The sequence below is a fragment of the Cygnus olor genome, chromosome 1 (genome assembly GCF_009769625.2).
Source record: "Cygnus olor isolate bCygOlo1 chromosome 1, bCygOlo1.pri.v2, whole genome shotgun sequence".
Classification (NCBI taxonomy): Eukaryota; Metazoa; Chordata; class Aves; order Anseriformes; family Anatidae; genus Cygnus; species Cygnus olor.
In genome coordinates, this window is record NC_049169.1 from 186,047,621 (window position 1) to 186,072,672 (window position 25,052).

The 25,052-nt window shown below is 35.7% G+C and overlaps 1 protein-coding gene across 1 annotated transcript in view; it reads right to left on the bottom strand.

The window, feature by feature from the left end:
• FRY (FRY microtubule binding protein) overlaps positions 1–25,052 on the bottom strand; it is a 190,133-nt gene that overhangs the window by 65,576 nt on the left and 99,505 nt on the right. Inside the window, 15 exon segments of the mRNA XM_040543874.1 lie at positions 347–603; positions 2,389–2,560; positions 2,911–3,010; positions 6,372–6,526; positions 7,910–8,020; positions 8,824–8,984; positions 10,996–11,168; positions 11,352–11,443; positions 14,657–14,714; positions 14,902–15,026; positions 15,770–15,959; positions 16,290–16,549; positions 18,322–18,408; positions 19,306–19,488; positions 20,601–20,856. Coding sequence (XP_040399808.1) covers positions 347–603; positions 2,389–2,560; positions 2,911–3,010; positions 6,372–6,526; positions 7,910–8,020; positions 8,824–8,984; positions 10,996–11,168; positions 11,352–11,443; positions 14,657–14,714; positions 14,902–15,026; positions 15,770–15,959; positions 16,290–16,549; positions 18,322–18,408; positions 19,306–19,488; positions 20,601–20,856 — 2,380 coding nt within the window.

The window sequence follows — 25,052 nt, forward strand, 5'->3', positions numbered from 1 at the left end:
TTTAAGCATTTCTTAGAAAATACAGTTTCATCACGACAAGTGCCAGGTGCTCATTCTCATCCCAGAATAAACTTTCATCTGCTGCTTCAGACATTATCCCGTTAAGTAATGCAGGAGTGAACTAATTTAGTTCCCCTCCAACTTTTGTTCATGCTTTGAAAGAGAATAGTCTTAGCACTGTCCCTAAAGAAAATGTGAACCTGCCAAAAGAAGTTTGTGTCTGATTAGTACAGACTGTTCCAGTGCAAAATTTCTGGCACCAGAGGGCAGAAACCTAAGTATGGTCTGCTTACAAAACTTAAGTTTGAATATTTCAGTTTTTTTTTTTTTTTTTTTTTTTTTTTACCTTGGCTGTCATATACATGAGATTATTAAGAACCAGTGAGGTTGCTTCGGGAGACCCCCAGCCATTGCCTTTTAGTCCACTTGTGACTGCAATTTCCCCATCCTTGTCCTTGAGTTCATCTTCTGGAGTGGTAGGGCTTGAACCGGGGAGGAGCAGTCTGTTGTCTACAAGTTCAATATTATGAAGCCATGGTAGCAGATAGGTAAGCATAATCTGTCTTCCATTTGGATGTGTTGTCGGAAATCTCTGGCTTACCTCTAAGATAGTAAAAGTTAAAAAGGACAACATGTTAGTTTATGAAGGAAACTAACTAAATACACTGTTCAAATCAGATTTCTGATGTGTTAAACTACCTTATGGTTTTCACCTTGCAAACAAGAAACATACAAAAGCATGTTCTTCATGAAGAGAAACTTTAATTTAATGTTCAATAGTAGCAAGAAATTGGTCAGATCTTCTGTCTAAAATAACTAACATTGTTTGGGCTTAGAAACAGAAAATCACTCACTGTTACCATGCCGTATTATGTATTACGTGAAATAAATATCAGTAAAGAGGCAAAAAGATAATTCAGGTACCGGCTGCTGTTATAGAATATCAAGAGCTTTTGGAGAATTATAGAAAACATGCAGAAGTGTTCTGCAGAATTACAAGCATTTCATCAGCCTCAATATGTGTCTAAACTATAGTTTAAATCTTAAGGCACTGATTACACTAAGTTTACAAAAACATACTGGAGGTATAAGGAGTCTTATTTCCTGTGGGGAGGCCTATAAAATTCATAGGTGGCTGCCACTCTAAGAATGCTGTATAAATACAGTACCATACAAAGTTTATAGTACTGGCACTGTAAGGGAGAGGGATTTAGGAAATCTGCAATAAGAAACACAGAGGCAGACTTGCTGCCAAGATGAACCACAGCAGCTCTCTTTACTAGAATTCTACTGTAAAATCAGTACAGTTAACATTTCCTTTCCTTCCTCACTGCCTGTTTTTTAAAAATCCTCAAGACATAAACTATGCTCTCTCCTTATGATTCTAGGTATATAGAAAGGGGCTCTGATGTGCACTGTTTATCTGAATTCTATTAGATGACATAGCCGCTACAGCAGCATAAACAGATAACAGTACTAATGACCAACATTTGCTTTTGTAAGATAGACAAGCCACCAGAATTTCCTTACTCCTGTTAATTTATAACTCATGGCATCTTGTGCACTAAGAGGCAGATGATGTGTTATTCATTTACCCTTCCTCCAGCCACTGCAGACTGAGTAAAAACAACACAAAGCGATTTTAAGATCCAGTAAGAATTCCCACGATACAGACATTGCATTCTGGTATTTAAAAACTAGAGCAACACACTAGGATGGATTAAAACAGACAGACAGGTCTCAAAATGTAGTTGTTCCCAGGAATGGTCTCAGAGTGGTCATATTCTGAATGGTGCTCCTGCAGGCCCGATTCTTCTTCTTTTTTTTTTTTCAGTAACCTGACAAAATGTATTTCTGATAAAATTAAAATGATACTAATGACACGCAGATGTGGCAAATAACTGAAGGTGGAGATCACTCTTTCAGAATGATTTGAAAATTTGATAAATGGTAACTGGACACATACAAACAATCTTCCCAAAGTTAAAGTCATGTTTATAGAAAAAGAAGAATTCTGTCCTCACAGCTGTCATCTATTATAGATATATCTGTGAGAAGAATCACTATGCTTAACAGAAGAACCCATTACAGTAGAATCTTCCAATGTCATTTTAACCTATTTGAAGCCCTTGTAATCTCAAAGTTACCCTAAGATGACACAAACGGCACTGAACCCCCAGCTGAGGTGTTTAAATAGCTATGCTGTACTTTATGTGAGTACTGCTAGGAAATATATATTGCATTGCTAAATCTGATTTCACCTGAACCAGAATAAAATCAGCTCAACCTACATCTATAAACAGAATTGCTGTTCACAGCTGGAAGTATCTTAGTAGTCTACCGTTCTTACAAAACTGTAAAGCAGATAAGTCAAATAGCTACATGTACCTGAAAAAAGTGGAAGGGTAAGTTCAGGATACATCCTTGCTAGTTCATATGAAAGAAGGGCAAGTGAGACACTGTAAAGAGGTGGCAATGGACCGTGTGTACCATACAAGATACTGCCTGGTCTTTGTTCAGCTACCTTTTTCGAATAAACAAAAAGCTTTGATTCAAGAATCTATGAAAGAGACAAAAACAAACGATATAATAAGACAATAAGATTCAATAATCCACAAAATGTCAGAATTTTAAGTTTAGATACCAGAGAATGATCTTTATGCTCCGAATTTGAAAGACACCATATATTTTCCCATTAATTTTTATGTAACTGTTCCCATAAATAGATAGGCAAGACAAAACTAATTGTTTATTTTCAAAACAAAACTAAAATAACTAAAATGCCAATAAACAGTACTTTATAAGAAGTTCACACAACCCCTCTCGACCCCCCACCCTGATCCCTGTGAAGATAGGAGGGTACATGCATTTAGTTATTTGAAAATTAAAAAAAAAGTAGCTGATACATGCCTGCATAAGTTGCATGGAAATTTCATAAATCTCTCTGTTGGTGTCAGATGCCTTGAAGAGCACCAAGTTTAAGAGCGTCACTATATCAAAAGGATAGTTCCTAGAAGAATAAACAGAATATTTTTGTGAATGTTGATGAGGAATGCAGATTATATTTACTCTGATTTAGTGTGTAATATGGTCTAAAGAGAATATCATCTTTTTTCTCTGTTCTACTACCAGAATATGGGAAAGGGAGCTCTTATGAATACATGCTGCTTGATCAAAGGGCCATCTGGTGAACTAGAAGAAAGAAGGGATTATTTATAATTACCTTAGACTAATGCTTAGGAATGCACTGAGTTACCCACAGTGAGAAATGCAATAGCTGTGCCTATAACTGTCAATGCACTTTAATTTATAACATGAACTGTTTATAGAACAGGCCAACACCCATGAGAGAAGACGGGTAGCGCAAAAATTTCCAGGGATAAAGTACCTGTTAAAGCAAGCTGCAATTAGAACAGTCTTCCGGAAAAAAGACACTATCTCCAACATGTACATTCACATGTTAGAATTTCTATCAAAATTGTTTTCAAAGAGTAGACACAAAGACTGCTTCAGAAAGACTACTACTTATAGAGTCAACATTTATTGCACGGGAAAATGTATTAAAATATTAACTTGAGAATACTGCTTGAAATTCCTGTATAACATCATTTGGATTTTCAATAAATAATTTTCTGCTTTTCCACGATGAACTGTAAATGCATCTGATTGAATTGTGAACCTTTAATTTCTCAACTTAGATGTGTGTTACTGTGCTCCTGGATGACTGCAGAATGTCTAACACATTTTAGTGTTAAAAAAAATGGACAATACATGCATGGCTTGGACATTCTTGGTAATTTCAAGTAACAGCTGCAATGCATACTGCTCTGCAGCTGTCTCTTTATCCTTCCACTAAGTTTAAAAAACAATAATGAAAAAGAACTTAGGGGTTCCTCTTGAAAATGCAAATTCCACCAAATAGCTAGCTAAAATGTATATATTAAACAATCTAAAATAGAATTTAAAAACTGAATTAGAAAGGTTTCAATTAAAATGTAAAGTCAGGCATACATGGATTGAAAATTGAAAAAACTTTACCTACAGAAAAAAATAGTAAAATGGCTAGCTAAAAATATACTAGAAAAATTTTGGTTTGGTGGAGACCTCCTTCAGATGAAAAAAAAGTATGAAGAGATCTAATCAATATTTACAAATTTGTGGAACTACTTTGGGAGTATTAAATCCTCTCTTAGGCATCTCAGTAAGTAATAGCTTTTTCAAGAAACCAAACGTTCAGCAGTTTCTCTGCAGTTAAACAGATTCATTCCTTTTTCTTAAGAGACATAAATTAATGTCATCTTACATAAAATCAAATGTACAGAGTTGATAATTATGCCTTGTCTTAAAATAGTAAGGTGGAGATATTGCAGTTGTGCCTTCAGGTAAAACTTTTCAGGTAAAACTTAGGTATCTTTTATTGTTTACCTCAGGTGCTCATGGTACATTTTAATATTGTCGTCCTATGCTTCTATGGAGTTTGAAACCACATAAAATACTTGCAGATACCTCTCAAAAAAGTAACAAAAAACCTACAGAATATACATTTATAATTGTTCCATTATACCAATCTACAGCTACATGAGTGGTGCAATTCCACAACATACTATGTATAGAAGTAATGATAGAAGTAACATATGGGAGGACCATAAACTGAAAGGCACTGATTGTTTATTCTTTGCAGAAAGACAGCCATCAACAGTGAGATAAATTACTGCTCGTTTTACAAGTACTTTAGACAGAGGTATCTCTGCATGCATTCATAGATGATAGACAAAAACTGTGATAAGGTTTCATATATTAAAAAAATATCAACTTGTTAGATATCATACTTTCTCTTCAAAGAAAATCATGCACATCACTCTCATTTTTTCTGTAGGCATGGGAATGATTAATTTTTAGGACATAGTGGCATTGGTAACAGAATCTAAAGAAAACAAGGCTAAAGAATTGATATACTTATGTATTTGTTAAGCATAAAAAAAATAAAAGAACTGAATTTGCAAACATAAAATTCCATTCATATTTCTGAAATCTCAGTATAACACAATCTATAGTCTAGTTGTTCCTGTGAGAACAAAATGTTTTACAGATAAAATAAATTCTAAAATACTTGACTTGTTTTGATTTGCTATATTCCACATATTTCTCTGTTGAACTATGCTGACCATACATCTTGCCAAATTATTTTTGACAAGACCAAAATGTTCGGATTAATTGTAATTAGATGCAAACTAACTTATTTTTTTAGGCTACTATTAAGGTTCTTTATAATTTTTGGGAAGGTCCTGAAAAAATACCACAAAAGATTTTTACGAAAGCCTGACACAAAAGCAGAATTTTCTATTTGTGTCTTCATGTAGATTGTTTGCTTTGCATTAGCAGCAGTGAAATCAGATCACAGAAAAGTAACAGGTATCCAAATCAAAGCAAGTTAGAAAAAGAACAAAGTTTTTTTTTTTAAAAAAAGCTAGTAGCATTTAGAACATTTTCTTTTTATAAAGCAAATGAAAAGCCATGACAATCTTTTGAAACCAGGTTTATGCTGCAAAATAAAATGCTGTGTTTTTTTTGTATCTTCCTGAAGAAAATAGCATAAAAATGCAACAGGTTTCAAATATGCATATAGTAGCAGCACCTACAGGCACATAACTTTGTTTTCAGAATGATGGACATAAAGCAATACAGTCCCCAAGAGTTGTCTGAGATGATATAATGTAAAGATGTGGCTAACAATTCTTTATAACATGAGCTGAACCTTCTATTTTCTTTACATTTTGAAGTGTATAGACAGCTGATGTGGCTGTAGGCCTATTTGATCACTGGCATTGTGGAAGTGATCCTTTCTATCACTTGATAATCTGCTTTCACTGTTAGGACTATTAAGTGGGCACATCTGCAAAGACGGTGTGTCACGCTATGCCAACACTCATACTTAGTCCCTTTTTTCTATGAGCAGCAAATTTTGCAGACGACTATTTCAGTGTATGTTCAAGAAGAGCATGCCAGTTGGCTGTGCATGAGTTTATGCATTTGGGCAGGAATACTCTAGCCCAGTTTCCTCATTCTTCAAAATACAGTTTGTCATTTTGCCCATTTTTCCCATACATGTTTCTCCCTTATCTCTTCACTTAAGCTATTGTTTTCCTTCTCCATCCTTCACACCAGGCAAACCAGAAGAACAACCAATATGAAATAGGTTTAGCAGTAAAACCATTGCTTTTCAATTTGGAGATCAGTTAAATCTGTTTATATCAGCAAAGAGTGGAACTATACAGCATATGCCCAGATATAACTGTTTGAGAAAATGCAGACCTGATTTTATAGATCTGCTATAATGTATTGCATACATCTAAGTACAAATGAATTAATACCTGCTTCCACACACAGTTGCAATTGCTTTGAAACATCCAGAGGCAAGCTGGTAGGATCCAGTATAACATCGATCTATAGCCCAGTTGAAGAGATTGATTTGATCAGGATTCAATTCCAGCAATAGGACTACTACTTCACATCCAAGCTGATGAACCTGAGAATATAAGTGCATGTCAAAACATGATTGGTGAAAAAAAAAAGTTTGTTCTTTACAATTCTTAGAGCAACATAGGCAAAGCAAGGGGAAAATGCAGCATTCAAGGTAAGTAAAAAGAAATCAGAAAATTTATCATAAATTTATTTTAGGAATAGCACAGTTGAAATGTGGCTCAGTTTTCAATATTCATTAAAAAAAAAAGTGTATGTACAATGACTATATAAATGAAATACATTTTCAAAGGTTTCCAAACTGAAGCATGGAAAATAGCAGAGTTTATGGAATAGCTAATACACATCCGATAGGTGTTCTTGGACAACTTCCACATGTATTGGTTAACTGATTTGTTAAATGTTTATTTCCTTCTTTAAGCGTGTTCCATGAAGTGACACACTTCCAAGTTTATCTTTCCTTTGACTAACATAGAAGCAAGGCAGGCAAATAAAAATAGTATCTTTTACAAATCTGTGGGTATGAAGACTTGTCTGCTTAATCCAACTATATCAAATGATCTAACAGAGATATCAGCTCTTTCTACAGACGTAGTACCACCTTAATCCAGGGACCACCACTGCTACAAATGCACTGTGCCTAAGGCATGGGCTGTGCCTTTGTGATCCCTTAGTAGGTCAAAGCCCAAGACACCACAAAGGGAAAGATTAGTACTGTCTCTCCACTTAATATGTCACCAATCTACTCCTTCAATTTCTAGTCTTATTCAAAAAAAATAGTCCAATCAGATATAAATATAGGAATATTACTGGCTAGTTACAAGGTCAACAGAGAAACCCATCTTCACATAAATGGAAGAGACAATGGCAAGAATAATCTATTATGTGTTCTTAATAAAATAAAATAAAATCTTTCTTTCCTCTCCTGAATCATTTATCCTTTTGACTTCTTTGGAAGACTGACCCAGTCATTTTCACTCAAATATGTTTCACCCGTATCTATGTCACTGAGCAGGAAGGGATTTTACATTCTTATTCGACATAAACTTGAAGCAGGTGGGTGGAAGTACTCCAAATAGAAATACAAATATTTTGAGCTCATGCCATTTTTAACTTTCCTTTATCAGCAGATGAAAAGCTTAAGTTTCTGCTGCAAGCAGCTATGAGCCATAAGGCAAATTTTAGCTTATTATTTACATATTTTATATGCTCAGAAATAATATTTTTTACTGTTAAAGTACTTTTAAAATTAATTACACTTTTGTGTTAGAAATTTACATAATATTGCTCAAAATTAGAATGTATACAAACTATAATGCTGCTCAAAATAGAATGTATACAATCATAGTTCTTATAGTCACAAACTCTTTACTCTGCCAGTACAGAGATTAAAATTATTCACCAGTGTTGCATTTTGGTTAGAACTTACACGTAAATCTTGACAAGCCAGAATGTTATCAAGCCATTTGTACAGATATCCGTCAGGGGAAAGACCAACATTGTCAAATACTGGTCCACAGCAGAGCACTGCTGACATGGCCTAAAAGAACAAGGAACTTTGATTACACAGAAAAATAACACGAACGAACCTTTCAGAATGATTTAAGCCCAGATCCAGGCTAACAAGGTTGTAAACTGTTTTTGGTTTTGAGGGAAGTATGATGAAAATGGTCACAGTTGATCTTGCTAGAATTTGGTAATTATGTTGCTGTAGATGTTACTGGATTTCAAGATAATGCTGAGTTTAAGCATTTTGAAAGGAATATGACAGACCAGTTTCCCCATTCTTCAAAATACATTTTGTCATTTTACCCATTCCTCATAAATCAAGCTACAAAACAATCAATACACACCAAGTGATGCAACTTATATAAATACATGGGTTATTGATTTCCCATCTTACTTAAGTAGGGGAGTTGCAACTGTTTTTGCTGCAAAAGTATTTTAGTATTACTGAGCATGTCTCCAGGCACGCGTGGGAGACAGTCCTGAGACGTACATGTGATACTGAACTGATACTGTATTTAATTTTAGTAATATTAACCCTAATATCTTCTCACTGAATCTAACAATCTGTTAATGAACACTTAAATAACATTTTAAAATGCATTCTGGTTTTCAAAATAATTAGCTTTGAAAGTGTCTGCAAAGAAAACAACGCATAACTGCAGGGGTCAATACTGTTATATTCTATGATATCACTACATACACATACTAATATACAAGTTTGCATCAAGTATGACAAATCAAATTACTGTGAAATAAAATTTAATAAACCCCACAATTCCTTGTATTTTGATTAGAAAATTGCTACTATGGATTTTGACAGTGAAATTTTAGTACCTTTAATGCACAATACTGGTATCTTGTGATCTGATGATTTCTGTCACTGTAACGATCCAGGGGTGTGAACATAATACTGAAAGGTCCTGCCCACTGGCTGAATAAGATGAATAGGTGATGCCTCAAGCTCTGCTGAGGGAAAAGAAATCTCCTGTGGTGAACTAAGTGAATAGAAATAGAAATAGTTGTGATTTGTTAATGTTAAAAAAAAATTCATGTAGCAGAGATAGTAACAAGAATTTCAAATTTCTATGAACAGGGAGTTTTTCTCTAATGTTCAGTATATACTTACTCCAAAATATCTAAGTTCCTTCTTAAAATATAACAGTGATTAAGACGCATCCTATTTCTAAGAACCTTCAATTCTGAATTTATGTGTATTTATATAGACATGTATATCTGACTTTAGAAACAGCAATAAACTAATTATAAAATCAGGCTTTTTGATGCCTCTTGCATCCTTTTAGTGGCAACTATTTACTTGTTCTTGCCAACCCTTGAAATGTAAGCCCAAACAATATATATGTCTTATTCTAATACAGCAATACGTGGGGACAAGAAATAAACTTGGTATCAGTTTCTTTAAGACAAAGATGTGGTATGCTTCCTGAACAGCTAAATTATTTAAGCAAATGAAAAATATCCATGCCTTTTTAACCATTTAGGGTTAATTAGGTTTAATTTAGGGTTAATTAGGGTTTTAACCATTTAGGGGAAAAAAAAAAAAAGAGAAATGTTTTAGACAATAGCTTTAGTTCCCCTAAGCAAAACGTGATGGAAGAGGTGGAATTATGTGTATTAAAGAGAATGGTAAACTGCTACCAGTTAATTATTTTTCACCTAGAAACTTTGCTGGAAGCCAACAAAGTCTATTTAGACAATACTAAAGCAAATCAATATGAGCAATGACTAAAGATGATAGATGTTGACACAGTAAACATTTGTTTGCTAGCAGTTAAATGTTATGGCTCCAGTAGCTATTGATGTATTTTAAAACTGTCATATTAGCAGAAAATACATCTCTTCATATAATTACATACTGAATTATTGGAATTCATCAGTTACTGTTGCATTCTCTCAAAACATACAGCATCACTGTTTCATTGTGTAAAATTCATAAAACATGCAGTCCTTTGTTTCGTTATGTGCCTTGTAGAATGTGAGAATAAATGCAGAGAGGAAGGCCTTTGCAAGTATTAATGGCAAAGTAACTACTAGAGAAATTCTGCATTTATAATGAGCATCATCCACAAAACGAATAAAGGAAAGAAATTCAGTATTTCATTTGTTAACAGCAGCTAAGAACTTGACATCACCCAGTTCAAGACAATTTTTTTTAACTTAACAGCAGGAATGCCATTTTTTCCTTATCTTGTCCGACTAATGTATATTTTTATGAATATTATCTCTGGAGACAAGTACACAACTTTGACAAAATTTGCATACTTGGAATGTACATTATTTGTTCGTTATTTATCACCTTAATGTACTCTTTTAATTCCTTCATTCCTTCGTATTGGTTGTGACAAATGCTGTTATGTCTTGTCATATATGATCTGGAGATAGTAGATATACATAGACTGAGTAAGCTCTAGATCTTATCTTCCAGCAATTATGTGGGGGTCTTTAAAATAGGCTTTTTCTTGTATTTTTTGCTAATGGAATTACGTTACATTTCTGAAGTGATCTTGCAATATATTAATTAAAGCATGAAATCCATCAGAAATCTATGATATGCAACTGTAGTTAGATAACGGGATACAGTCTCCACACCTTGGGCAGGTTTTCCTTTACATTTAATACTGTACATTTTCTGCACCTATCTAGATTTTGCAAGGCCTGTCTGAGTTTATGAAGAGTCTGGCAATAAAGTCAAATGGAGACAGATAAGGTCTTATGTCATAGAAACCTGGAGCCACAGAAGGTCACAGATAATTTCTTATCTGGGCTTTTAAAAAGAACGTTCTTATATACGACTACTACAAGCCTCAACAGGATTTTTGATCTGACTCTCAATAGACCTTAGAACTCTTTTGTCTACATTTCCCTTTATATTTGCAATATGACAATTCACAAAAACTAACAAGCAGAAAAGAAGAAAAAATAAATGACTTTTCCAATAAATACATTAAATGCAATTGCATAATACATTGAGACAATTCAGCACCGTACCTGGAACACACTGAATCAAGTTGGCAATCATTGCACTGAAATGCGCTCTCATGTCCTTAAGGATTTCGACTTCTTTATCATTTTCAGCCTCCAGAAGCATGCGAGTCAGATCAACATACTCTAGGAACAAGGCTCCAAGGGCTAATGTATCTCTTTCTAAGGCTCCATTTGTACTAGCATAAAGCAAAGTTGTACATTAAAATAAAAAGTGTAGTTATACTATAGCTTCCTGAAGAAATACACAAAAATTCCTCCATATCTATTGCACAATTCTTCAAATAACAGTGACATAGTATTGTAAACATTGAAAATTATTTCACGTAAAGAGCAGTATTTATGATAAATGACAGTCCTACCTGTCACTTATGACACCAGCATCAGCAAGTAGTTCAAAAATTCGCAGTAACTGTAGTCTTAGTAGATCTCGGCGTTCTCGACGTTTCTTGTTCTTGGAATTTAAAAAAATAGAACCATTTTTATATGCATAGGTGCATAAATTAAAAACTAGTAACCCTAAAAATGTCTGTACAGTGGATATTTAAAAATTCTGGTTCAAGCATTTTTTCATGACGGAACTTGATTGCTTTTTAGTATTTCATAATAACAGTGTACTTATATATCAACACAGAAATAAATATGACCAAATTTTTGTCTTTCCAACTGTCCTTGGACAAACTGTTAACAGCTACCTTAGTCCTCACTGAAAACATGGAAATGAAATAATGAAATATTGGATAAAAAATAATTAATATGCAAGGTTTCTGTGCTATCTTCAGGTAGTAGGGATATTCATGTTAGCTTTACACCATCTACTCTGGGCACCAGAAGCATTGTGAAATGCAGAACAGATATCCAGCCCCTAACAAAATATTTTAGTGGTTAACCACTCTTGAACTTGGTAATGCTGAAGCTACATTATCACCCATAATCAAGTTAGCTCCTTGCAGACACCACTCTAGTACTCAGCTCTTGGATGCTTTGACTGCAATAGCTATACACACAGTTAACATACTCTTCCAGTAGAACAGGACTGCACTGTTGTTAACTGGTTCATTGTATTTCATTATCTTCTAGAAACTGTCTTTTCTGTCATCTATCTTGCCTTGAAAGATGTGAATGCAACAAGGACTGCTCTTTGCTGAAGGGCTAAAATGACTTGTTTCTTTGTATCTTGTATCGCCACTAAGCAAAAATATGAGAGGTCAAGAAGCTGCTATTGCACTCAAAAAAATTTGCTGCCAGGACAAGAAAAGCACAATATTTTCCTCTTCAGAATGTAAGAATTACAGTAATGAATCAAATCAAAGGTTTATCTCATCTTGTACTATGGCCCAGTCAATGGCCAGTAGTAGATGCTTGGGAAACGAAAAGCGACACTTTCCCTGGTATTCTGTCCCAGACTGCAGCAATTTAGCCAAATTTTTAATCAAATCATTATGCCATTTGATTTGTCCTACTTAGAGCCCTGGTTTGCTCCCTTTATACCTCGAAGGTTCCAGGAAGCACATGCAGAGAAAAAAAAAAACACATTTTTTTTTTGTAATGTAGTATTGAACAAGCACAGCACTTTCTCGCACTAGCATCAGAGCTGATGCTGTAACACTGCACCACGGCAAGCTCTGTGCCAGTCTCTCCATGGGGGATCTTGTGTAATGTCCATATTGTTTTTCCCCTGCAGTTCTTGGCTGTCCTGACAATTCTCTTTCTAGTCATGGCATATGTCAGTTCATGGAAGTTATTTCTGGTGTGTTGGATACCTGCCTGCCCGCATGGAGGCCTGCCATGTTCTCTGTAGCTACCTGACCCGTACAATCACTCCTGGGTGGCACTGCTTGCAGGATGGTGGCCCAATTCTTCATAGCAGGAGCAGTATGCGAATTAATATTGTAGTTCCTTCTTCTCACATATCTCTACTGACATTTCCATGTGCTAAATTTGCTCTCAGAGCACACTGTAACCATCTGTGTTCTCATGCTTCCTTTCCTGAGGGTGGACTGGATTTGAATGCTTTCAGAAAAGGCCACACAAGTCCAAGTTGTCTTCAAGGGTGCAAAAGGCAAGAAAAGCAAGTGGCTGCTCTAACACGTACATTAATCCACTTGTGCCCAGTATCAAAACAGGCGACCTTCAAATCAATGACTTCATAGGGATGGAAGGCACACAAAGGAATTGAGGTGCAAAGCAGCACAGAGAGGGAACAGTAGAAGATGTTTGCTAGACACAGAATTATTAAGAATTGTCTATGTAAAAACATGAATGAAGCTCCCGCAGAGTGATTTTTTTGTTTGTTTATTGCTATATTGGTTACAGCTGAGAACCTCCGCCTGTCTGTTGATTTAAGTTCTTCCTTTTCACCATTCTCTGCATGACTTCTGCACAGAAGACTATGACTGGGCAGACAGTGACAACACACCAGGTCACCATTAGGGTACGTTATTGAAACTGCTGTGGAAGACAGTGCAGTGAATACACAATTCGAATCTGCTGGAGAACCAGATAAACTAGCCTAGGCAGAGGACAGTAGTAACGCAGAGCTTTCTGTATGCAGCCACGCAGACTTCTCAGCAGAACTGCATGGACACAATGGCTGTGTCTACGCTGGTAAACAGAGACAGGGACTGCTCATGGCCCCAGAGTCAAGCAGCGCAGATGGCCTCATATTCACACTGCTCCAGAAGACCTCAAGAAGGTTGGCTATCCTCATGTTGCCCAGCAGGACGCATGCAACGCTGTGCTGGCCCGAGGCACTGTTTTCTTATCACAGACTGCCTGCTGTAACATGAGGGCTGTGCTGTAGCCAGAGCAGTGCTTTTGTAACCTGGCTCTGAGGTAGGGAATGAGAAGCATTGCAGAGCAAAAGCAGCTAGGGTAGTTTGGAAGACTGCGTATAGTGGCTTGGTGCCTTGTGGGGCTTGTGCCTGGGAATGAGCAACCTCCAGAGCTGTGAAAATTGAACAGAACAGCAACTCAGGTCCAGTACTCCAGCTCTACTCATGGCTTTCTCCTGTAGCTGCATACACATCCTATGACTAAACTGCTTAGTGAGGAACCAGAGGTTTTTAAGAATAGTTCGAACAACATCTGTCAGGTATTACACAAGACCAGTTCATGCTCTCTTGGATGGATTGGATGATCTGTTGGAATCCCTTCTAGCACTGCTTTCTATTGTAACAAAGGAAATACTATAATGAAGGTGAAAATGCTGATGAATTGCTGCAGTTAACCTGCTGTGTTCACAATGAACAAATACAGACAACTAGAACTGAAATAGATGACTCTGCCTCTGAAGCAAATAAAAAGCACATCTGACCACCACTGTGAGCTGTGCTTGTAGCCCATTTGTGTTATAATTTTTTTTCGGATACTGAAAGTGGATTTCTCTATGAGGAGGTTACATATTTGACTGGAAATTTTTCCTCAGAATGGATTTCTATATTGTACATTTTGTATCACTGAAAAAAAAATAAATTAAACTAAGTTTTAATGCAATTATTTAAATTATGATCTTATAAACAGCTATTAAAATGCTTGTGGCACACAGATATTTACTTGTTACTTAGTACAAAAAAGGATCTTTGTTTTTCAAGGAGAAAAAAAAACACTACTTGAAAATGCATTCTGCAGTTTAAAGAAACTAGTACATTTAATTTCCTCAACTAACCTCTGGTCTTCTTTCAAGGGCTTCTTTCATTAGTGGGTGAAGTTCTTCTACTAATTCCCTAAAATAAAATAAAAAAAAAGTCATTAATGAAATCTAGTTTCCTCTAACAAGCATCAGGATTAAATTCATTACATAAAAATTAATGTTTGAAGTGTAAACAAAAAATCAAGTATATTTAAATTACAATAAAAGTAATGTATTTGAATTAGAACAAATAATTGAGAATATGATAAATGGGGAAGTACCTGAAAACAAGAGAATTTGTTCTTCCAAATCCTAATACAAGTGATTCTGTTATTTCTATGCTTTCAAGTCTCATCAAAGGCACTAGCTGCTTTAGTAAGACTCCAACAGATGGAGTTCCAATAGCCTAAAATATATTAAGAAATCATTGACATTTCATTGTCAGCATTATCGATACTGAGTAAAAACATTTTTTTCTTTACAAAATAGCATTGTCCAAGAATCAATATGTAGTTTAAAAACATGCTGAAATGATTTTACTATTATGGATATTAATACACCAGCCTAACTGCATGCCTGCTACATCATAATCATCTCAGTAAGGCCTAGCAAATCTGTAGATCTAAGGAATCCCCTTACTTTCATTCAGATTATTGTAATTTACTGAGTTTATTGTTTCACTACTGCTCCTCTCAGGCTGCTGCTAGTTGAAACTATATTTCATATAATATTCCTTCATATCCAGCAGGCCTACAATGTATATTCAGAAATCCGCCTTATTGCTTAATAATGTTATAAATCTACAAACTGTAGTACTCTACAACTAAAGAAAGGGGTTGACATGCTAAAGTTAACTTCAAACACATCACATACAGAATGTCTATACTTTGAATATACATCACCCAGAATGCAAAAAAGTAGGATTTTGAAAATGCCATGGCTTTTGCCAAATATTTATTGACACTTCACGTTAAACATGTTATAATTGTTAACTACATGCCTTAAGCAGTTTGTGTATAACAAAACGTTCCCCCCAACTGAAATACTTTCATCAGGATGTACTTTCATCACCACTGTTTCACGTACCAATATAGTTTAAAACTTTTCTAAATAAATACAAAATAATTTGGCTGAAGCAGGGTACATCACCTTATTATCATAGTTCACTGTTCCATCAGGAGTGGTAGCCATGATCTCTGGTGTTGAAGCACGCAAGTGTCCTGGGCTCATAATACTGGGCTTTGCTACTCCAAAACACAGAATAAGATAGTTTCTCCACAAAGTGACATAGTTGTCTCCACTGCCTGCTGTACTTGTTTTCTTTGCATTAACAGGAATACTAGAATTTAAAAATTAAATTAAATTATAAATTAATTTAATAAAAAGATTATACTTTTTATTTTAAATAATATAAAATGATTAATATAATTAATTTAAATTATTAAAATTAGTTCCCAGTCTTAATTCCTCAGTATCTTGGAGGAATCAAATTCCTTTATCAAAAAGGAATGAAATATGCTATTTAGCATCAGTTGCTATTGAACAGGACAGGAGTTGGATAGCTACTCTGCAGGTCTTACAGACTGAGACTGAAACTGGAGACTATTATAGCTTGTATTAAATTCATACAAATCCATAAAAATGAAACTCCATGCAGATTTCCACTTACTTTGGATCCACAAGAGGCATTATCAACTGTAGCCTAGTGAAAGCATAGGGCCAAGCATAGCTGAGAGCTGTAGGACAATGTTTTGGTAAATTCTCCTGTCTAAGAAAACTGAAGAGGCAGAGAACCCATGGGTCTTTAACAGACTGTGCAAATATCCAGACATGGGAAGGACTTTTTACATCGTAATGGCTGTTTACTAGGACTGCATTCCACTCCACCAGCCACTGCAAGTCCACACTGTGTGTTAAGGGTATTGCTGTCTGTGGAGAGAAAAAAAGTAAAAAATCACAGTGACATTAATTTATTCCATGCTATGTTCCTCTTCAGTGCTTGTCTTTATTTTCCAGCTCCATGGCCATCTTCTGTTGGATTTTTTAGACCAATACTTTTATGCTTCTTGTCACATTGCCCTTTCACTCAGAAGGAGCTTTTTACAAATGCTGATAAGAGCTACCTCATTATTTCCCCTCTGGTTCCTCCTTAAAGCTCCTATCTACTGTGATGGGCACAAAAACTTGCCCTTAAGCTCTATGATAACTGTCTCGTATGCTGACCAATATAGTCTCATTGTTATTTTCTATTCTCCTTGCTGCCTACACCCACCCACTGTCTCTTGTATAAGGCTGCAGTCTGTAATAGGTATAGACTGTCCTTATGTTCATCATCTGAACAGACAGACAGAGCCTCAGAGCCTTAGCCCATGATTAAGACTCCTACGTGCTATGACAGTATGATAAATACCAATGCTATTAATTAATATTCTTGCACGGCATTTGAATATGTGTGTAGGGAATTAAGAGGCTGAAACAGGAGCTTAAACAGTTTTAATCCACTTTAAATCCTGCTTCCTTCAGTGGCAAATAGGGTTCTCATCATACCAACAGACCATTTCTGTAGTGTAAGTTAGTATTTTCTCAGGAAAACAACTTTGTGGAATGAAAACTTAAACACATGTATTTTGGCATCTTACTATTCAGTTATCAGACCTCAGACAGGATATAACAGTTGCATCCTCCATCCACTGTTACAAAAATAATCACTAAATTACCACTCCCTGCTGTACTTGTCAGAAACAAGGTACACTGGCAACACATGTGCTTTGCTATATTATTAGTGCACAGAACTAAAGCACAAGATCCAAACCTACACCCAATAGAAACTGCAACACCCCTAAACAGATTCTGTTGTTTCAACTGAATTTCCTAATTCCTGGCTTACACAGTCAGAATAGCTCTTGCTTGATCAGCATCTGATCCTACATCTTTTCTGTTTTCAGCTGTACAATGGCCTGATTTCACCCCTTCCTACCATGGGAAAGCTGCTGTTACAGCAGTCATGCGGTAAGGAATGATTGTTGCTTTAAACTTCATCAGGCTGAAAAGTGCCCAGAACCAAGTTTCTGCTCTTTGGACAAATGTACTAATCTCTAAGTATGCAAAACAAGTTGCCCGATGTATCAGTTCTCCTGCCAATACTTTCTCATCCAAATTGCTTGTGGCTTCTCTGCTTCCTCTGGTAGCATGTTAGATCATTAGGCCCATGAGAGAGCAAAAGCAGAGATTCACCTCACCTTTGAATTACTTAAACTTATGCTTAGGTTTGCAGACAGGGTCACTTCTGAGCATGCGTGAGAGTTAAAAGTTATTCCTTTCTGAACATCAGGACTGACGAGTGATTCAGTGAGTGAGTTCCAACCACTCCAAGCATTAGGTAGTGATGGAATGTTCTCAATGGTTCTTTGAGATGCAGGACACAGGTCCAAAATTTAGGTAATTTTGATTATAACTTTGGTTATATATTCTTTTTTTCTGTATGTAGTATCTTCTATATCCACAGCATGGTTTTTTTTTTTTCATGGAACAAATTCTCTGGGATGTTGTGGAGACTTGGAGCACTTGGGTAGCTGGCTGGAGCCTTAAAGCTGTGTGATTCCTTTAATTTCTGGCAGCTGTATCTTTAGTATTTCATGTCTAATATTTGTCATGTCCATGTGTTATGTAAACACTAGCAGTAACAGTAAAGTAGTACTTACTGAATCTGAAACAGCCACATGAATAAAACTGTCAAGAATAGAAGAACTTAATTGATCCATGACATCGATCATAGGCCTGTCATCATCCTGCATAACAGAGAGAGCAGAAGTTAGCTGGTTTCCTTACCAGATTGTTTCATTTCTTCTTTTTCTGGTACGTGAAATAGAGTCACCTAAAAATTATGTCATGAATCTAAAATGGCTAAAAAATACTTTGGTAATGATGGGTGCATTTTGTCTTTTTCATATTAACCTCAGAACCAGGTCCAGACTGTGGTTTGAAATTAAATTAATTTGCGGCTATAGTTCACTGTTTACTGAACAAAAACACGTATCAGAAAATCCCCTATGACTTTGGATAACTGGTATCAAAAGACTGAAAAATTAGCTTACTGTTTACTAAAGCATTCCTTTGCTATGAATACACATATTTGTGTTCTTAGGCATTTAGATGGCTCACTGAGTTGTGACCATTGATACACACGACTCTCAATACTTCTATATCCATAAAAAAGACTTAGAGGACTTTACTATACAAGGAAAATGTATATGAATAATCTTACATGTATTGTATGCCGTGGTTTTTTATAAAATGGTATGCTATAGAAATGAGTTTCATTTCCAATAAAAATTTATAATGCTGATGATACAAAAACGAGCCATTCAGCAAAAAGTATCTTTTACATTCACATCATGCCAAGGGAAAGTATTAAGTTGCTGTACATGTTTCCATTCAAATTGAGCAAATTCTTGTACAGAGCACATGTAATTAATGTTACATTGTCTAGCAAACCATGGAAAGGTTTGCAATGGTAAGGCAAACAGAACTGGTAAGCTTAGAACAAATGTTTTTATAAAAACATTTATAAACTAAGTATATACCTGCTGCACTGCATCAATTATGTTAAAAGCAATGGTAATATCAGTTTTGAGCTTTATATTTGGAAAATATTAATTCAAAGTTCCAGAAAAGGAAAATCATACCTCTGCCTGGCCAAGTGCCAGGAACAAAGCACGAATCTCTCTGAGGATTAAAACAGCTAGTTTACGTGTGGCAATCTGGAAACTACACAGCAGAACCAGTGCAAATCCTTCAACAGCATGTAGTACATTAGAATAGGGGCTTCTTTCAGACTGTATCCTGTGGCTGGATCCATTTGGTATCAACTGTAGAATAACACAAGGGGAAAAAAATGAGTGTTCATGTTTGAAAACCAGATCTACAAGAAATATTCTACTTAACTATGACATGTAAAGAACCAAAATGCAGAGGCCATGTAAATGCTAAGCAGGAGATGGAAAGCATTCCTTCAAACCACCAAGTTTTGTCGCTTTTACTTACCCTATTCCACAAACCAGTCCACGGCCAGACCTCTCCATCTAATTTGCAATTCAACTACCTGTTTTGTTCTATACTCCCCTAAAAAAATGAAGGGGTGAGTCAGACTGTGAAGACTTCATACTTCTTGTACTACGGATGGCAGGATCCTCAGGTCTTTCTTTGATCCTGTATCAGGCAGCCCTTTATTCTGGTAGGTGGTCTCTAGAACCTCTTACCAAAGAGAGCACCCCACCAGTAAGGTGAAACAATATTTACTGAAAAGTATGAAAGGCTTTCCCTTTTTTACATTTTTTGTAGAACTACTATTACTTATTAACGAGGGTCCTCTGCAACGTAAAGCAGACATCATGCTTGTGCAAAGGAAACGATTTCCAAGGTGATTGGGTAAGGAGATAAGAAGCCTGAAAAATCATCTCTCATAATGAAAATATCTGTGGGACAGCACATATGGGAGGAGCAGAGCAGAGCTGTTCAGTTCCCAGGAACGTTAGTAACACATGAAGACAGCAGGCTGTTAGAAAAAATCAGGGGGTTTGATGTTTTTGGATCAACCAAATGAAACGGTGACAGGAAAGGAAGATCCACTTCACTCTTCCCAGCATTCCTACTAGCATTGTCAGTCAGTTTCAGTCCTGGGAAAATGTCCTTCTGCAACATCCTCATACAAATAATTCACTTTATGTGCTTTTGTTGACATGCTTAGTTCAGTTTGACATGCATTCTCTCATGTTGCTCAACAACAATAACATCTGCTGTATTACACAAGGAAATAGCTGTCCTCAAAAGAAGGCTGAACTAATTACCTTAAAAAATCTTACGTAGTGAATTCTTCTCAGGTGAGTAAATACAAAACACATAAAACACAGCAACACCAGGGAACATAATTTCTGTCTTCAATTAGTATAAATGCGAGGACACAGATCTCTTAATTTCATACCTCTGAAGATCTGTTTTTTGCCTGTTCAGAAGCTTTTCCTGGAGTGTGTATTACAAGCTTCCATTGTGTGAGCAACTGTAGCAGTAACTTCAGTGAAGTGTCAAGAAGGGTGTGATGCATATCATTCACTTCACGTAGCAGGAAGTTAGTAAAACCAAAGAGTACATCCTCTCGCCAGTCAACAAAGTCAACTAGTAGACCCTGAAGAGAATTCTGTGCAATGTGTCGAAGTTCATCATCCATATGGATAGACAGCCTGTAAGCAAAAGTAAATGTCAGGTAATAAAAATCTAAGGACTGATTTTTGTGGTAATGAGCATATGTTTCTTAGTAAATTAACACCGACAGAAAATTCCCAGTGACAAGGTAAATTGCAACAATGCTACCATGGTTTTATTATTATTGACCACAATTAACATCCTTAACATGTTTTACTGTAATTCTTTATACAACCGTGCCTGAACACATTCGTAGATTGAAAAGAAATGTTTGCTCCACTCCTAAAGTATCTTTACAGTACAGGATTTGGCAACTTTGCTATTTCCCCAAAACCAAACCCAGTTTTGATTTACTCATAGAATCATGAAACATTTCTATTTCATAATGATAATAAATGGCTAACAGGTTAATATTTAATTGCATAATTTATCTATTTATTTGCTTACTTTCAATGTAAAAATAAAAGAATCGCAACACCTCCACTGCCTAACAGCTAAAACAAATCTTTAGCCAAAAAGCGAATCACAATTACAGAAAGCACATCTTCAAAATAAATAAAAACAAGCATTTAAGTTATAAAACTACTTTATGTTTTAATCAACTTAGGATAGAGAAATGGGAAAAACAGCCTAAGGACATTCCATACTTTAAAAAAAATCTGACACCCCTGAAATCCTTCTGAAATTTTAGATTTCAGATCCCATTTTCTAAATTTTCTTTCCTTCTGTATTTGCATTGTGTTGAAGTTCTTTTTCAACACAAAAAATTATATACTTTCTTTCAACAAGAAAATTAACAGACTACTTCTGTGTTGGTAGCCTGGCAGAATAAAGTAAATTCAGATCAGTGTGTTCTGCAATTTCTGGTTCATTGCCTTTATGATGTATTTTGTTTTTATTACCCAAGGGACCGTAATTTTCTGTTGTGTGTTAGCACTCATTTTCAAAGTATTTTATCTACATTTAATGGAGTAGCTGAAAATGAGGATGCATTGGAAACAAATGGATGGAAATCTAGGAGAAAAAAACCACACCAGTCAAATGGAGTGGAACCAAATTCCAGTCAGTTTGCAGTGTATGATGAGAAGCAGCTCAGAACAGATTTGGTCCATTACAGAATCATAACTGGGAGGCAGGGGACTTCTCAGTTAAGTCAAAGGAAAGTGACTGCCATGCAACTTCGCCTCTTATGAATATGACTAAAAATAACTCTCATGCTTTAATAACTACATCTTTTTATATAAATTTGGAAATATGGTATTTTGTTGTGCTAGGAAAGGACCACTTTTGTCTCCTCTTTGGAATGCCATAAACAGAAAAACAAGCATGACCCCTGAGACTATGATTAAGCCATCCATGAAATGACTTCCACAACGACACAAATAATGGAAAAGAGGATACAAAAGACATACATCTCTAAACCCGTTACTGTGCAATGGCACTGGGCATTATCTAATGAGATGAAATTCAAATTGAGCATGAGAATACATCTATGTACTACTATATGACAGGCAGCTTGAGGAAGTAAGTAAATGTTTGTTTCCTAGCACTTGAGTCTGTTAAAATTAAAACCTAGCTTTTGTAATTAACTGTTTCAGTGGGCAGTAAAGGGGCAAAATGTACAGCATATACTTGACATCTGCTTTATTGTCTATGATTTGAATACAGCTGTCCTGGAAGAAAGTCTAGCTGCTGAGTTACAGATTCCTTCTGGAAACTGCCAAAAGACACATCTGTTGTGAGGATGAAAAATTAAAACCAAACTGTGAACAAAAGAACCCATTAACCCAAAGATGTTATTTTATCTTTAGTGAGAAGAAAATATTTAACCGCCTTCCATCCAAACAACACAGCCCTGCACAAATCCCTTGAAGAACAGTTTCTCAGGTTCTTTTCAAAAAGAGAGTTGAAAGGGAGAGGTTGATACTTCACCTTTACAAAATTTTTTATCCTTGTATTGATTTTAGTCTCAAAATCTAATCACCTCAGACCAAGAAAAGAAATAATATTGTACTAAGATTTATGGAATGTCTCCAGAACAGCAAAGACTTACATCTCCTAGAACTACTTTTTCCATAACTGGGAAAAGTAGTCAATCCAGACCCAAAAAAAGCATGGGTATAGAGAATGCAGAAGCAGCTCTGGTGCTGAGGTGGTCTGGAGACTTACATTAAGATTAGGACAGGTGTTACTTCCTTAAACAGTTTATTTCTTCCTTCTCTGAAGCTATATTTTTGCAGACTGTTTTGTGTCCACGCTATCTTAGATTAAACTGACCTAATTCTTTCAATCTTTCTTTGTGGGTGATATTTTTTAAACCACTCATTTTCTTTCTTTCTCTGGCCAGATGCTTCTTTCACTGCAGTGCTCCAGCCTGGACACACTTCTCCAAATCAGGCATCCTTGATACTGATTAGAACAGAACTTTTTCAAAAATCTTTTAGATATTTCTATTTATAAAAGTGAATAAGGTTTCCTTTTGCATAGTAACATCACTTTTTTTGTGTGCTCAGTTTGTGATCTACTACAACCCAAAGATCATATTTTGCAATACTAAGACCCTACCCAGTTATTTCAACATCACGCTATACATTGCCTGAACCGTGAATTGTCTGTTAACTGCTTTCTGATAAAAGGTTTTCCAACCTATAATGCATCCACTTACTTTTACCTAAGCTGTTTCCCTTGCTCCTACTTGAAAATCTGATTTAAAACAGTATCAGTGACTCTAAAGATGTTTTAGCATGAGGAGATGGAGGAGATGAGAACAAAGGTCCCCTTGTTGGGGAATGCCTGGGCATATAATTGCATCCAAACTTGCCCTAGAGATGCTGTCCTCAGCTTCTCTTGGAATCTCACTTCTACTCAGAGTCAAGGAGTCAGATTACTGAGCAGACCTACTGCTTGGTAATCGCCCAGAAAATGTTTACAGTGCTGATTGTTGCTAAAGAATAACTACTGGTCTTTACTGCATAAAGTCTGAGGTTTGAACGAAGATAAATGCAGTGGCTATTAATTTATGAAGAAATCCATATTGGTCTCCATACTTTAATTCTAGTGACGTTATTTTCAATGTCTGATCTGAACAGTCCTCTTTGGTCAAAGATCAGAATGGATATATGCTTTCTACCAGCTTAGTTAAGGCCATTACTAATGATAGAAAAGCTAGTTAAAATATTGTATTAAAGGGAAACGTCCTTTTTCATTTTCCTAATGCCGGATTCTTGTAACTATCTAATGTGGTATCTGTATAATTTGATAATGTAATGACTTAAAACAATCCACAAATGATTTATAGCATAGGATGTAAACAGAACAAAATCAGGTCTGCCATGGAGCACAGCACAACTACCCTTGGCTGCAGTTTTGGCTTGTTTGGCTGTCTGTGCTCTCTACTGCTAGCAGAATTAATTGTTTCATTCCTTCAGCACATCACTGGGAATTGGCAGTTCATAAAGCAGAAAAAACTGCTTTTGCATACAGTCCTCTGACTCCCACATCTGCCATTCCTCACAGACATTTCAAAAGCAAGAACAGAGTGGAAAAGACAGCTTTGCCACAGTTACCTGACAACAAAATCTTGCTAGGACCTTGTGGCTTGATTTATCACCATAATCTACTTACAAGATAAGCACATGCTGGAATCTTTGACTTGGATACCAGAACTGAAATGTAACAGACCTTTCTGTACTGACCAGTACCTCTTAACGTAATGATTTGGCACTAAGTCACTGATCTGATGTCCTGAAACATAACTGTTTTAGCAGCCATGTGTGTTCTAGACCACTTTCTTCAGTGGTCTACAGTATATCTAGATAAATTCAATGCACCCCAAACAGGGAAGATAAGAAATTAAAATGTATATTTTATTTATTTTCTGTCTTATAAAAATAATTTTAATTAAAATTATTATTAAAAAAAGAAGTATTTGGAAACATAACATATAGCATTTGTGTTCTACCAAACAGACATCTGGGAATCATAAATCAAAACTAAATGTGTATCTCCATGTTTTTCCACAACACCAAAAAGGTGTTCTCTCTCTTCTGTTAATTAGCATGCTGCAATGGTTAAAAGAAGTAGTAAGTAGTGAGTATCATACAGAATAGTGAATATCTTCTAACCTACATACTGATGAAAAAGACTTGTAGATGATGTATCTACTCCCTTACAAAATTAGGGGTCAATGATATAAACAAAATGCCTGTAAAAAGATGCTAAAACTTCTGTGTCT